Below are 16,418 nucleotides of genomic sequence, written 5' to 3' on the forward strand. Positions count from 1 at the left end.
AAAAATTCCAGCAAGCCTTATTTTGCGCTCAGTTATCTCCATGTGCACTGAAGCAACAGAACAAATGACAAAATGTATTTCCTTCTCCATAAACATGCTTCATTTTGCATCATTTAGGCTGAAATAAGTGACTAAACAGCATTACTGAACATCTTGCTTCTCCAGGTCAGCTTAGTAATTTAAGGCTTGCCTCTGCCAAACCCTTAAGAAAATTATGAACTCTTACAGGTGCTCTTCAGCCTTACTTCGCTCAAGGAGCAGCCTCAAGGTCTTTGCTGAATCATAAACTAACCAGGCAGTGTCCTTCTCATCTGGAGTTTGCCCCAAGGCTTGGGCCAGGTTTGGAGCAGGATGCTGCATTTTTCCCACCCGTCGGTGCCAAGGGAAAGCCATCCCTGTTCCCTCCAGCTCACGACAAAGGGACACTTGCCAACAGGAGACACTGCCTCCCTCCCAGGCAAAGCATTCCTGGTCCCAGGTTGAGTTTGCAGCCATCCATCATGGGTGGCCCATGTGAAAGTATGAGGCCGGTTTGCAAAACACTTTAAACCTAGTGATGAGCCAGTTGTCCAAGTGTTGACTCAATTGGCTCCAACCCCAAGTGCTTGTTAGGGCAGGCCCAACACTGGTGGTGCAAAGGACCTTCTAACTGAACGTGGATGAAGACCGTTTTTTGGCAGATGAGCCAAAAAACAAAGCACAGCCCTTATCTCCAGGGCCATTTTCAACACCTCAGCCAGAGGGAGGACTCTGTTTTACGAGGGATGCAGTAGGAACAGGACTGAAACATCATATGGAAAAATCTGAGATCTTGTGTGGTTCTCATTTGATCCGGTCCCTGCTGGTATCCTAATGCTTTCTTTCATCCCACCCCAAAGAGGGGACCCATAGCCATCAGTGACTTTCAGCTCACTCCAACAGGGGACCCAATAGCCATCAATGACCTCCATTCCACCCTGAACAGAGGACCCACACCCATCAACGTGGAGCAGCTCTGGGGCTGCCTGTCCCAGGGACAGCACCAAAGCACCAGGCAGCTCTGGGAAGGGAGCCATCCGTAAAAGCTCCCTTGCCCCTAAAACTGCATTTTTACAAGCAGTGAAAAGGTTTGATCACAAGACTGAGTTAATACACAGGTGGCTATTTCTCTTGTAAGATACTCTAGGAATCTGCTTTGTGTCATTTCTGCTGGTGGACTGGCCCTGCCCATCTGCTAAGTGCCCATCTCCTGCCTTTCTGCAGAGCCTCCCGCTCCCCACGCTGAACGCAGAGATGCCAGATGCAATCACAAAAAACAAGGAGGTATGTCTCAAAGATTTCACAGCACAGCCCCATCAGGTCCAGCATGCTGAGACCAAAGTGGGACCCCTCTTCTTCAGAAGCCAGGTCATCCTTTTTTACTGGGATGTGGTGCAAAGAAGGCTTGCTATGAACACGGCACAGGGACCAGATTGCCCTACAGCATTTCTCCATCACGTGTGTTTCATTCTGTCTCTCTTTTTAAACAACAGAAGGTAAAAAATCGCAAGGTGATTCAGGCTGGAAAATCTTCAAAAGCTGTTTTCATAAACTATCACGTAGAAAAGAATAGTAAGTATAGAGAGGAAAGAATGTTTGGTGATGGAAAGAAGAAACAAAATAATCAGGAGAGTCACAAAATGGGAGGTAAAATTCTCTTCCTGGTGACTAGTAGGTGAGCCATCACTAAAGCCTCCAAACTTCACCCAAACTGTCTCCGTCTAACCATCACACATTAGCTACCCCCCAGTTTCTGGCTCTGAAAAGAGTTTTGTATTAGACATCCCAGTGATTTCTGCAAGATTGCTCTCCTGACAAAAAATACAGACACTTCATATTTTTCAGGACTGGACTTTAGGGGATAAACTCTCCGAAATAATGAATTTATTAGCACAGCTCCCATAGCCCTGACAGCAAGCCCCAAGCCCGCAGAGGGAACAAATTTCCTTCTGTCTTCACCCAGGAGCAGGGAGCTCAGTTTTATTCATTTCTCAGAGGCAAAGAGCAGAGCATCGGTGTGAAAATCCCATCCGAGCACTATAAATCCGTGCCCACACAATCGTTTCCATCACACGGGTTTTTGAAATGACAGTGCAATGAGGTCAGTGGGGGAATAACCCCCTGACTTGTTCCTCTAATTCAGCATTAGGCCAGCCAGCAAACGGTGCAACTAGCAAAATAAAAACCTGCCCACGCTTGTCCAGCTGTGCCTGCCCTGCCCTTCATAAAACAGAGACTTTCCAATAAATTAAAGGGATAATATTCAGGAAATATGGAGGAAGCTGACATGGGTTGACTTCAGAAGGTCACTTTTCTTGAGCATTTGCCAAAGTATGGAGTGTTTCTTTCAAAAATACAACAGCCCTTAGCAGAGGCCTCCATAGACGAAAGCCCAGCTGATTCCCTTCAGCACAAAGAGCCTACTCATTGCTAAGCTAATTGCACTGGATTAAAATCACCCTGAACAAACATGCATTTGATTTTAATTGCTCAGACTCTGGCTCCAGGCAGCACTGGCCATCCTTGGTGGGACAGGGAGGGCAGCCTGGCTCGGATATTGTCACCAGCCTTGAAAGAGGGGGTCTGAGGAGGCTTTTGGGGGTGAGGAGCTGCCGGTGCTACTGTAGGGGTCTGATTCCTGTTATGACCTGAGAGCTGAGCAAGAGCAGGTGGATGCACCCAAGCTACAAACACTAACTGCGGGGGTGGGAGGAAGGTTCCCCTTCCCATGGCCTTGCTCCAGGCTCGCGGCTTGCATCCCTCTTTCCTGCCTGACTTTGGGTTCTGATGAGGTTTTGGCTCCTGTTTCCCACTGCCCCGATGAGCCATAAAGCCACGCAACATTGAGAGCTACCAGCCCCAGCTTCTTTGATCACCATGAAGTGGCATAGTCTGGACACGATGGCAAAGCATCTGCTGTAAGCAGACGAGGAAGAGATCTGCAGATCTAATTAAACCCAGCAACATGCCTAAATTGCATCTTGAGGGCTTATCTAGGAGGCAGGATGAGCACAGGGAGGAACATCCCTTTTTCTTACCAGCAATGCAGCCTATTGCATTGCTGTTGCCAGGACCTATGTTTGCACAAGTGGAGAAACCTCATCCAAGCGGGAGGTGGGGGATGCAGACACTTACGTTTGATGAACTGGGTCAGAGAGAGGTTTTGCATGTGTTCAGAACTCGACCTGAGCTGGCTGAGCACATCCTCACTCTTCTTGCTGTCGTTCTCCTTCCCACTCGCCACCTGGGGACAGACGAGAGGCTGTCACTGCACCGACCATGCCAAAGTTTCCCCTGAACTCGCTTTTTCTCTCCCAATTCATGACGGGCAGCAGCCCATGCTTCTTGCAGATGGAGTTTGCAATGTTTCTGGGCTTGGCCAGCACTGTCCATGACTAGTGTGGGACCTGTAGCCACCGCAACCTCCCACCTGCAGCTGCTGCTGAGTGTCCACACTGTTGGGTTTCCAATGGTGCTGAGAGCATCCATGCCTGTGTCTGTGTTATGGGGCAAGAGCCAGCTTCCCTGCCTTTCCCAGAAGGAATGAATCACACTTCAAAAATACCAAATGGGGCCGTTACCCAGGTACAGCGCACTGTGTGCTCAGCTCACACGAAGGTGGAAATTCAGGAGGTGTAAGCCTTTGCATTAGGAAAGACGGATATCCTCAGGGAGGTGCTTTTCTACCCCAGAGGGCCTGTTTTACCTCTGGGTCGGGGTGAAGTGGGAAGGAGCAATACACCTAGACCTCCACCCAAAGCAGGTTTGCACACTGGTTTTGGATGGAGGATAAACGTTTTCCCTGTGTCTCTTTGTGTAACAAGGTGCTGCACAGGTGCCCTTGCCCCTACTACCAGCAAGGACAGCAGGCAGAAATTGTAGGAGGAAAAGATCCAGGCGAGGAGAGGGTCTGGGAGGGAAGTAAAATATTTTTCATCTCCTAAACCAAGGCTGACCCAGAGCAGGGAAGTACTGTGGGGAGCAGCCACATACCCCTCACTTCGCCCAGCCCCTTTCTTCTCCTGCTCCTGGAACCCCCAGCTGAATTCTACCAACTCCTACTCTCTTTAATGCTTTTAATTTCTTCTAGCCTCATCTTTCCCATTGAACAGCAGCAGTATGGAAGGGACATCCTCTCCCACCCTGGTCCATGGGAGGGGACAGATCCTGCAGCTCCTTCCTCTTCTTTCTTCCCTATTCAGAGGAACAACACTTTGCAGCTGGAGAACAGATGGGTCCAGGCGTCTCTGCTTAATTTAGCCTCAGCTTGTGCTTACAGCTCTGCAGGACACTAACCCCAGTGCTCAGTGTCACGCTGCTGCTGCTCAAAAGCAAAGAGCTTTTTTGAAGAGGAGAGGTGGAAGATGGAGGGCTTGGATCATCTAAGGTCCATTGCAGGTGCATTCGATGACTGCATGTCCAAGGCAAGGGTGTGACATGCAAGGGCACTGTCACCCCCTCAGGATGCTAAGGGAGAGGAGAATTGCTTGGATGTGCATCAGATCCCCTGCTCTGCAAGGTTTTTTTTGAGAATCACTGAGATGGAGGGCATTAATCAGATTACATGCGGTACTATACATGTGTATTAGCAAAAAGTGTTCAGCAGGAGTGCAGTTTTCATGGAAAACCACAGTGTGTTTTTAGCCAGGCCAGACCCAGCAGACGCTTCTCTGACATCCTACATCAGCTCAGCAACGCCACTGTTGCAACTCTTGACACACATTTAATGAGTAAGTTCAATGAGTTAATGAGTAAGACAAATGAGTTAGTTCAACAGAAATTAGATGTGCTTGATTCACAGAAGGAACTGGACAGCTCTTTGCCTGACGCGATCTCTTCTCCTTTGAAACCAAGGCTGACTATTACACATCAGAAAGGTCAAAATGTCCCGTGCTGCGAATGCCATATTCTCTTTTTGAAGAGGGTCTGCAAGGCAAAAGCAATAAAACTCCTTTCATGGTTTTTATTGCCAGAGCTCAGCATTCAATACATTTTTCAAATGCAAAGATAAGACCCAGCTTCTATTCACTTCTCAGTTAGGTTACAGGGTCTCTTCTCTCTGCTCAAAAAATGCAGTGCTTTCCAAAAATACATCCAAGCTGCTACTGACTGTGGCTTTCTTAACTTCCAGTTGTTTATACTTCAGAGAGTTAACAGTCTGCTGAGCACTGTCTGCATATGGGGGGGAGGGGGGGGAGCCCCAAATCCCCCCATATGGGATGCCTCTGCGTGAGTGTGACCCTTGCAAGCAGGATGTTTCTCTGCACATCTTCTGGCTTAGCACTCACGCAAGGGGCAGCTGCTGTTTGCACAGGGAGCAAAGCCATCAAGGAGGAGGAAATCTCCTCTCCCCACGCTGGCTTGGCCCCTTGGTATATTTTTTGCTGCCTGAAAGGATCAGGAAATGCATTCCTCTGGGATGAAGCAGGCACACACCAGGAAAGCAAGCTGCGGAGGGACCAGCACAAATCCTGCCTGCTCGCTGCAGGCAGGGGGGCGAACTATGCTGGTTCTACTGTCAGAGATGCTCAAGCCCTGCCAACGATGCCACGCTCCTGCCACTGGGGATTTTAGCATTACTCAGAGGAGACATTTTGGCAAGCCAGAGTCGGTAGGTGCAATATCGTGGGCTGGCTGCTCAGCGCTACCCCGACTGTCTGCCATAGCACCGTGCCAAGGAAAAACAATTGTGGGAAACATCTTGCAAAATTCACACACACTTGGACTTTTCAGGATGGTCCCTTAAAGGGCTCAGTTTCCTGGTGCACGTCCACCAGTGAATGGGCTCTTGTTGCATCTCATGATTTTGAAATGGGATTTTATCTATCGCCGTCGCTGCCAGCCTCGTGGCGGGGTGGAGGAGGCAGGGAGGCTTTTGAGGAAGGAGGATGACGCTCCCTCATGCTTTGCATTAGGAAGAGCATCCCTAACCTGATCTCAGCCTGGGGAAAGCCCCCATTTCCCTGCACGGACATGAATAAAACAGGTATGACTGAGCAGGGCTGAGACCTGAGCATGCTTGGCAGGACAGGTAAATGAAAGCAGCTTGCCTGTGAGCTTTCACCGACCTGTTATTGCACCTGTGAGAAGGTGCTGACAGTCTGGTTTTATTCAAATACACCACTGCAAAAAGGGATAAATAACCTGCTCTGTGACAGAGAGGTTTTCCTTGCTTCATTTGGGGCTTCTACAGAGTTTCCCTCCGGCTGTGCAGAACCTGGCGCTCCCAGCTCAGTGAAAAATAAGGTCAGAGAAGCTATTTTCACATTAAACAAACCAAATGTAAAACCTCATGGCTTGAAAAAGAATTCTTTTCCTCCTACGAGGTCATGCTCCCTACAAGCACTTCATTATGTCTCTTCCAGCAAGTGTGGGTCCCAGCAGGGACTTTATTTCCTAGAGCAGTAAAATAACCAGCCAACAGGCACCTTGCTCACGCTAAATGGGATGATTATTTTTAGCCACTGTTTGTGCCTGTCTTTAAAGCTCCCTGGGGAAAATCCAAACGTGGAGACCACCTCATTCCTGTAACATGCCAGTGGCACCACCACGCCCTGCCATTGGCCCCCAGTTGCTTCCCAGATGGTGCCCTGTATTTCTAGACTGCCTTGGATGGTGCTTGAGGAGCTTTAATGAGGCAGCCTCCAAACATTGCAGCCCCAGGAGCAAATCTTTCCGAAGGATTAAGATTTCTCTGTCCCTGTGCTTTAAACTTTCCCTGCTAACTAATAACCCGAATTGGAGCTGGCAGTTAAGAGTTCCCCATCGGTTATTTTCATTTCAGCTGTTCACTTGCACTGGAAGCACACCGGGTCACTGCTGAATAAACATGGGACGATCTGTATAAATGCAGGCAATCTGTACCCAGGCAGGAACCGGAGAAGTTATTTTTCACTTCCTCAGCACTGTTGCACAATGTCTCTGCTTGCACAGAAGGGTCAGGTTGCTGCCCCAGCTCCGTCCCACCATGCTGGACGTGGGATGTCTGTTGGGACGCCTGGGGACAGCCCCCGACAGAGCCGTCAGCTCTTTGCACCCTGCAAACACCCTGCACGGGTTGGGAAGTCCCCAGCAACCCTGGCAAAGGGCAGGAGGCTCCTTGCAGGCTCAGGCATGCTGGTGCAATCCTGTAATGTAGCTGAGAGCAGCACCAGCATCCACAGGGCAACCTCAGGGCAGGGCAGGAGGGGTCCTGGCTGCATTTGACCTGCAGGAGCTTCTTCTCATCACAAACATTCTGCTTCAGGACCGGAGGGACAGGCGTTGCCAGGACCTTGCCAAGCAATGGTGCCACCTCCAGCGGGAATGGCGATGTCCAAACATTTGAGATGGACATCTGTAGCCACACATGTCCATCACAAACACATCTCTTTCAAGGTTCTCTGTGCTCGCAGCCCACTCCTGCCACTGCACACCAGGTGCTTTGGGGGATAAAATAAGTTGATCCAGCCTTCCCACTGAGGTCCTAAACTTGCCAGCTCCCCACTCCACAGCTTGAGGTACTGCCCAGAGAGATGGGTTTTGCCCTGAGCAAAGGGAGGTGACCTCTTAACCTTCTGCTTTGCCAGGATGGAGCTGCATGTCCAGCTTGGCGTTCCCCTCTTTCCCCAAGCATCTACTCCAACTATCCGGCAGAGCAATTGAAAGTAAAATCTGGAGATACTGTACAGATGACAGGGGACACATCCCCCACCATCCCAGCAGAAAATCCCATCAGACACACTTTGCTAGGCCATCATGAGTCATCTCATTTCTGCACGCCCTGAGCACTCCCACAGCTCACATCCCTCCAGACCCACCATGAAACACCCCCAGAAATCCACCTCCTCTGTTCTGCAAAGGATTTCATCTCCCAGCCTCTCCATCCCATCCCTTGAAGCACAACTTTGCCCCTTCTACCTCCCCCGTTAGCAATGCCAAGGACAGAGTGTGGCTCCTTTCCACTCCATTTCTGCACATCTTCCAGCTGAGGTGCCACGTGTGAAGCTTTGAGAGGAAGGACCCAACATGGAAGAGGTTGTCATCCTGCTCACCTCTTCTGGTTGGCACCCACATGACCCCCAGATGGACGGGTACCTTGGGTTAGGGACTGATGGATCAGCAGCAGCCTGTTCTCCCTCCTCAACAACACCAGTGATTTAATAAATAAAGGCAATGCAGTAGGTCCAGTCTCTCCAGACCGAGGCAAAGCAGAACGTGCAGCACCATATGGGAAACCATTAATTACACTGGAGAACATGAACATTAGGAGGGTAAACACAACATGGCTAAATGGGAGGAAGAGAATGGAGCATCCCAGACGGATGTACTGAGCTTCTGTGAGGTGCTGGTGGCTTCCTTGGTGCTTTGGTGCAGAAGCCCCAGCTAATATTTTCAGAAACCCCCTTGGTATAGTGAGACGTCATGTACTACTTAATCTGCAGAGGAGAGGGAAGGTGGTAATTGTCCATGCAGAGGGGGCTGGGACACCATATAGGAAAAATAGGCAACTAAAGGGCTGAAATAACAGAAACCGAACCAAACAGTGCAAAGGGCACAGCCACACATTCAGGGTTTAAAACTAATTTCCACTGCACAGCTGGAAATGCTGGAAATGAAAGGGGGAGGAGAATGAGAAATAGCTCCAAGTCTATCTCTGCATAAGCATCTGGTGCAGCCATGGAAGGAGTCAGTGTGATGTGAGGAAGAACTGAGGACAGTGTTTCCAGGAGAGCTGGGGAAGTGCAGACTCTGCTGTACCACCACTGAGGACCAGATCCAGACTGATACAGCACTGGGAAAACCAGCTTGTGGCTGGGATGGGTGACAAGCAGGGCTGCTGGGATGGAGAAGCTTTTTGGCAGCAGAAGACTAGCTAGCTTCCCTCGCCCAGCAAAAGGAAGGGTTTCTATAACCACACCAATATAGCAATGATTAGGAAAAATTATTTAATCGGGATTACGGGCAGAATAACCAACTAAAGAGTAAAATATAGGGTGGAGATTAGGCAAAGCTTTGCAACATGCAGGGAAATAAGTTTTTGAAACCTGCTACCAGTGAGGCTTAGGAGGAAAGCACTGATGGGATGGACCAATATCCAGTGTGACTGTTAACCGGAGCTGCCAGGGCTTGGACACAACTGGGACATGTAGATCTCCTTCCCATAAAATCCAGCTGAGTTTTCACACAAAGGCATCTGTTTGCAGATGACATGTGCTGACATTACAGGGGAGGCTTTGTCAGGGCGAGGAGGAAGCGTCACTCACCCGCTTTGTGCAGCGTCCAGGGGACGTTTGGTTCTACGTGACTTTGGAGTGTCACAGAACAAAACCTGAACTGGGACAGAGTCGGGTGTACAAGACAGATCTTGCAGGTGAGAAATGCTGGGGGAGGGCAATGCTACTTCTTTTGTATAAGGTCCTCCTGAGAGCACCTTTCCCCTTTTCAAACCCTTTTCACATCACCCACAGAGGTGCAGGGACTGGGGAGGTGCTTTATCAGCTGCGATGCAACAGCTGCTGAACCTGCAGGATGGACAGACACCGTGGCCAAGCAAAAGCACAGGGAAAGTAGTCAGAGTGCAACTGCCTGCATAGGGATGCAGTAACATCGGCAGCAACAGATGGTAAAGCATGAGCTAAACCTTGGCTACTCGGCAAGTGGAAAACACTCAGACACTGTAGTTCCCCACAATCCAGGACACAACCCCAAGAAATGGTTCAGGCACATGAAGGCAGGATTAAACTGAAATTATTGGGAAAAAAATGATCTTGGAAACTGGAAACAGTTTGTCCAGTAACAGCCTCATCCTCTCATGCCTCCCTGAGATCATGACAACTTCATAGCTTTGCTGGGATCGTTTCTCAAATAGGATTATTCAGGATACTTAGGTGCTAGAAACCTACTGAGAAGTATCAAAGCAGAGAAATAAAAATGTTCTGGGTCTGGAGTGGCTGATTTATGAAAAAAGATCAAAAGAGCAAACCCTCATTATCCTTAATGTTAACATTAAGTGCACAAGTCATTCCAGGAACTTCAAAGAAAGAAGCTATCAAATAGAAGTGAAGCTGAAATGTCATTGCAGAATAAATAATCTAGATCTGTCTCAGCTGATGGGAGGAGGCAAATAAATCTCCGAAGAGGCAGAGGGCTGTGCTGTTATTCAGTGTTTGCTGGCTGGTGCCCATTGAGGAGGATGGTCCTTGGTCTGGAGAAGCCACCAAGGGCTCAGATGAGTTGTATGGAGTGAGGCAGGAAGAAGAAAGGCACATGAAGGTAGGATGAGCATCAAAGAAGGGAAATAGTGCTTTTGGCTGCGAGAAGTACTAAGACATGGACCAGCCTTTGCTACTGAGATCTTGTTTGGTGGACTCTGCAGTGGGGAAACACACCCACAGCTTGGTGTGGACACATTATTCCCAGACAGCCCCATCATCTACTGAGACATCTGTGGTCCCAGAGGTCTGCAGACAGCAAGTGGCAAAAGGATAGCTTGGCCTGGGGCACCTGAAATTCCTTTTGGGCCTCCAGAAATGAAGCCCACAGCTGGTGGTGCAGAAACATCTCAGCTTCTTCTGTGGACAGAGCAGATCTGTGCTTTTCCCATGTGTTGTTACGGCTGCTGTGCCTGGAGGTATTTTCTGTGGGTACTATACCGTGCTGGGGCTTTTACAAACATGGTGGGAAAGCCCCCAGCTGATGCTTAAGTACTTGCAGCTTGTGCTTGCTCTACTGATAGCTTTTCGTCCTGCTTTGGACAGGCAGAAACCCTGAAACTGAAAGCAGCCAAGGAAATGCTGACCACTTGAATGAAATGAAGCTGCAGCTGTATTTAGACAGGGTTGACCCAAAGGTTATCACAATGTCCATTCCTGCTGGTCTGTAAAACCCTGTGCTGAGCCCATCCCTCCCTTCCCTTCTTGCAGCATGTTGGGGACGGGGCTTTGTGCCGCAGAGCTGCCACAGGGGTCCCACCTTCCCTCACTGCAATGCCACATCTCCCCCTCTCCATCCCAAACCAGAGCCGAGCACAAGAAGAAACAACAGCTTTGCTCTGTGTAGTGAGAGGACATTGCAAGCAACCCTAAAGCCACAGCAGGAGCCACCACAGTGCTGGGGACCTACAGGAAAAGGGTGGCTGCTCCTCCGGGGGCAGAGGCAGGTAACATTGGAGTCAACACTTTCCCAGAGCTGAGCTTTGTGCACGACACACATTACCCTCCTGCGCTGCATGTCTTACCAGCTCTACCCATCCCTCCTGCATGGTTTTGAGATTTATCCCTGGCTGATGATCTTTTGGAGGGGAACCATGCCTCTAACACGCTCTAACTCGGTGGCCTTAGAGAGGCTGCTGCCTCCAGCTCACTGCAGGGGGTTGCCCTTCGTGATGGAAAAGCGGTCGCAATTCTACCCTTAGCCAAACCCTGATTTACCACAAGAGCAAGCAGGAGAAAGTGATTTACATTTTCCTTTCTGCTATACATACAGAAAATCACCCGTGATAATGCAGATTTCCTACAAAGCTTTGAGCGCTCCCACCGCAGACAGATGTTTGGCCCAGAACAGCATCTGGCAAAGTTGCTACAGAGGTATTTTTTTGTTTTTTAAGCAGAGCCCCTTGCTGCTGCTGGCATGGGATGGGCATGAGCTGGCTTGGCTGGCCCTGACATCTCCTGTCCTGCAAGGGGGGCAGAATGTTGCCATCGTTTAGGTAATTTTCTTATTATTGTTCTTTTAGTGTAAGCAGTTTCCAAAAGCTTTCTGGGGGAAATGGTATAATGGGGAGAAATTCAGTAAGACCCGGGGTGCAAAGGGTGCTAAGGTATGTGGGACTGTTCTCTACAGATGTCAGCCAGCAGAGTAGAGTGAAATCTTCCTGATTTTTTTTTTTTAAATCAATATCCAACCAATCCTTCCTTAAACTCTTCAAAATTTTTCGGGCTGATCAGAGTGCAGCACTTGCAATAAAGCACAGTTGTTTTAGTTCAAAGTACATTATTTTCTCTCAAAAGCCATTTATGAAATTAATATTCCCATCAGCCCTAATAAAGAACCTTTCTCCTAAGATGTAATGCACCCTTGCACGCTGAGCAGGTTCTGCTAATATACATCATCCGTAATGACCTTAAAGCAAACCAAGCTTCACAAGGATAAATCAGGCACGTTGCATTCAGTATCGCCCTCGTCCCACAAAGCTCTGAGCGCTTTCCACCCCATTACCTCACAGGACTGCAGCACCTCTGCAAACCTCACAACATATATAACTTAGGAGTAGATCGTTGTACACCTAGAAGTGTAACTGGTATAACAGGTCACATTTTCCCAGGCAGGTGAAACCCAAATCTCTCTACGAGTTGCTCATTCCTGTGGAAATTCAGGCAGCTGCAGGAGAAATGAAGAATTCTTCTGCACCAGACAGCACACGGACTTGTTTAGGCAAGAGAGTTTCAATGTTGCCCCAAGGTAAAATATACGTGAAAGGCAATTACACAGGCTAGAATACAGCCAAGGCATCCAGACGAGCACAATTTCACCTACTAAGCGCGTTCCAGCAACTCCAGGAACATTCAAAACCATAGCATGATGCCTTCTCTAAAAGAACAATTTGCTTTGTGGCATCCCTCACAACACGCTGGGACCCGCAGCCAGCAAAACACTTGGGAAGCTCGCAAGCTGTTTTGTATCTTGGCGTGAGCACTGAAGCACTCAGGAGGGCTCTGTAGAAGTAGAAAAAAACCCCAACTTGGTAGTAAATACAGGAGGGTTGCTGTAAGAAGAACCTCAAGCCAGACAGAGCTTTCCCGGTGTTACATGTTCCTACACAGATGAATCAACACGCAGGTGCTACTTCAGTGCCCCACCAAGGAAATTATCACATCCATTAAACTACCTGCACCATGCCGGTACTCATGAAGCATCAGCTTAACATACAAGAGCCTCTGACACGGGAGATGAGAGCAAACTACAGCTCACATCTGACTTCGGGATGCAGCTATAAACCGCATGCCCACCTTGATAGTCACGTGTCCCACAGACGCAGCAGCTAATGCTGGTGGTGAGGGAGGAACATGGAGATAAATCCACGAGGGACTGGTGTGCAAATACCTCTTTTGGCATTTCCCGTGGGAAGAAGAAATAAGGCATTGCAGACAGGGCCACGAGACTGGCTGCGACCAGGAAACCGAGCCACCAGGCACCGACCCACCGTGGGTCTTTATTCATGAGCTGGACTTCATCTGCAACACAAATGGAGAAACAGGCATTAAATCAAAGGTGAACAGAGGGAGCCCAGTGCACCAAAGGGATGGCGATGGGTGGCCCCGCTTACCACAAATTTCAGCCAGCTCCAAAGTGGTGTCTCCCAACCTGGGAATCAATGGTTTTGGGGTCTGAGCAGCATTTGCACGTGATGCATCCAATGGTGCTAAATCACATTCCATTCTTTGTTATCACCAGGGGTGCCTAAAAACCCACTCAGCCCTTTGATGGAGGCAACTAGGACAGAGGGATGTCCTAGATCCGGAAAGGCAAAGGAAAGCATCCCCATCACAGCTTTTTCAGAGAAAGGATACCCATGTTGTGAAAAGCCTGGAAATACTCAAGGGGATAAATTCATGACATCTATCCATACGGAAGGGAAAAACCTTTCTTAAGATTAAAATCATAGAACTGTAGAATCATAGAATGGTTTGGGTTTGGAAGGGACCTTCAAGACCACCCAGTCCCACCCCCCGCCAGGGGCAGGGCCCCCTCCCCCCAGCCCAGGCTGCTCCCAGCCCCGTCCAGCCTGGCCTTGAGCCCTGCCAGGGATGGGGCACCCACAGCTGCTCTGGGCAGCCTGGGCCAGCGCCTCGCCGCCCTCACGGGGAAGGGTTTCTTCCTCATGTCCAACCTAAATCTCCCCTCTCTCAGCTTCAAGCCATTCCCCCCTGTCCCACCACTCCCTGCCCTTGCCCAAAGCCCCTCCCCAGCTTTCCTGTCGGCCCCTCCAGGCACTGGGAGCTGCTCTAAGGTCTCCCCGCAGCCTTCTCCTCCCCAGGCTGCACAGCCCCAGCTCTCCCAGCGTGTCCCCACAGCAGAGGGGCTCCAGCCCTCTGACCAGCTCCGTGGCCTCCGACGGGCCCGCTCCAACAGGTCCATGTCCTTATATTGGGGGCTCCAGAGGTGGACGCAGTGAAATGGAGTTAACTACCGTTAACTCTCAGCAGCCAGGAGCAGTGGTTTAGTTTTCCGCAGTCTGGCTGTCCACAGAAGGACCCCCTGTTCACAGCAGGACTGGGACCCCAGAGCTGTGCCCACCAGTCTGGTCTGTCAGCCAGTACCTGGTTTGCAGCTCAACCAACAGAAGGCAATTGTTAGAAATGCCTTAATAAGGATTATATCCCTTTCTTCTGTCTGTCTTTCTTCAGCCGGCCCAGCCTCCCCCACTGCCGAGCTCAGGGCACTCTGCCAAAGACAACATTTTCTGTGGGGAGGGTACTTGGTGTAAATAAAACAGGATATGCAGAAGCCGGAATGCAAATTCACAACAGGGTGAGCCTGAACCAAGAAATATTTCTACAGAAAAAGGGGATACCTGTGGTTAGACAGTATTCACGAGCAATCCCAGGAAATGAGTCCTCCCAGAAACCTCTTCCTTAGCTGTGAGGTTTAACACAAACGAGCTATTCTCACTGCAGGGGTGCAATTAAAACTGCAGTCAGTTCACTGGCTTTCGGTAGCGTAGATACTGCCACATCTAATCCCCCATCTCTGGAAGCAACAAATGGTAGGTCAAAGAAATTTGATAATATCTTCCCTGCAAGATGTATGGAGCAAACTGGAATTTTAAATCCCTTCCTGAACAAACACCAATATTTTTTTTCTAGGAAAACATGGGGTTACATTAGATTCAGCATTAAGCAGCCACAGCTCGCTAGCTTTTCCCAGTAGGCTGAAGGTAGCTCTAAAACCGGGTGTTCTCCAGTTCTGGCTACTCAGGCACATTTCTCATTCAGCATCCATCTGCAGCAGGTGGCCTAGGAGAACCGAGCACCAGGGTGTGCAGGCAGACAGCAGACCCTAATCCCATTTCTTCATCCTTCAGAGGCAGATGAGCAAAAAACATCTCACCAAGACTCCCCCACTGAGGAGGATGGATAGCTGCAGCAATAAGCTTGGACGTGGCAGTGTCAAGACTAGACTGTGCTCTTTGTGATGCAAATATCATAAATGTGTATGTTGACAAAGTGCAGGTGAAAAAAAATCTGGTGAAGTCAGTGAGCGGGAACGAGCTGGAGGCTCTGAGAAGGAGCCAAAACTAATGCATCTGTAGTGTCAACAGCCACTGCTCATCCAGCCTCAGACCTGATGCTCTCTCTGGTCACCACCCGAAGGAGCCTGTCTGCCCCTTTTGTCAGATGAGGATGTGCAGAGTTGTATAATGTGTGTTTGCTCTGTTAATAACCAGGAAAGAGCCAAGATTCAAGAGCAGCCAAACAGGAGACGACTACAAATACTTCAATAGCACGGCTCAGGAAGAGGCATTTGAAAAGGAAATCCCTTTCACGCTCCTTCCTTGCCCTATTCAGCATTTCCCTTCCACTTGTTTTCACCTTCCTTCCTCCCGCCCTCCCCTCCCCTCTGCTCCTTCACACCCCAGGGTGCTGGTACCCATTCTCCATTCCTTTTCTCTTATTTTTTCCCTCCATCTTGCTCTTTCACATTTTTTTCCAGGTTTTTCTCGTCCCCCACATCCCCACTCTTCCCCACTGCTGGCTGACAGCAAAATGGTCCAGCTGCTGTTGCTGGCATATGGCAGAAAATTCGCAGAAGAATGGACATCAGGTCTGCTCTAAAAGCACAATGCAGATGGACAACCCTCTAATCAGACCTGGCAGCAGCCCAGGGGTGAGGGTTCCCCAGGTCTGAAGGATGTTATTAAAATATGGGATACCAGCAGCCATGGGGCTAGGTTTAACCCTGCAGATGCGTGGTCGGGTGGGAAGGACACATTTATCTGGGCCACCCCCCTCCAGCGCTGATGGGAGCGGTCTCAGAGCATCCCCCGGTGATGGAATTGATTTAAGAGGGGAGACAGCAGGCAAAGGGAGCCAGCCCCTGCCCCACAGGTTGCACCCTCATCACTGGGGGGTGGGATGCCCAGAGTGGGGCTGGACTGCTGCTGGCCCAGTAAATGGGATGCAGTGTGAAGGGTGCTGGCTGCCTCTCTGAGGGCATGTTCACTCACCTCCAGTGACTTTGTCGATGTCGACGTAAAAACGCAGCATGGCAGAGCCCAGCATGAAGCCCACCCCCGGCCCGATGACAGTCACGGAGAACAAGATGCCTGCAGAGGGGTGAGAGCAGAGAGGGGCTCAGCCCTGTGTGAAGGGACCACGGGGGCAAGAGATGCCTTGAGGCAGGACTGGGCTGGACCAGTG

At 49.8% G+C, this 16,418-nt stretch overlaps 1 protein-coding gene across 4 annotated transcripts in view; it reads right to left on the minus strand.

The window, feature by feature from the left end:
* The window catches only part of SLCO2B1 (solute carrier organic anion transporter family member 2B1), a 61,457-nt gene that overhangs the window by 16,503 nt on the left and 28,536 nt on the right, over positions 1-16,418 (minus strand). For all 4 annotated transcript variants that reach the window (XM_027776850.2, XM_005230418.3, XM_055803224.1 and 1 more), the window contains 3 exons: positions 16,226-16,324; positions 13,102-13,232; positions 3,154-3,262 (listed from right to left, as the gene is read on the minus strand). In XM_027776850.2, the coding sequence (XP_027632651.1) occupies positions 3,154-3,262; positions 13,102-13,232; positions 16,226-16,324 (339 nt within the window). The remainder of the gene's footprint in view (positions 1-3,153; positions 3,263-13,101; positions 13,233-16,225; positions 16,325-16,418) is intronic.

Source organism: Falco peregrinus, chromosome 4 (assembly GCF_023634155.1).
Source record: "Falco peregrinus isolate bFalPer1 chromosome 4, bFalPer1.pri, whole genome shotgun sequence".
NCBI classification, from domain to species: Eukaryota; Metazoa; Chordata; class Aves; order Falconiformes; family Falconidae; genus Falco; species Falco peregrinus.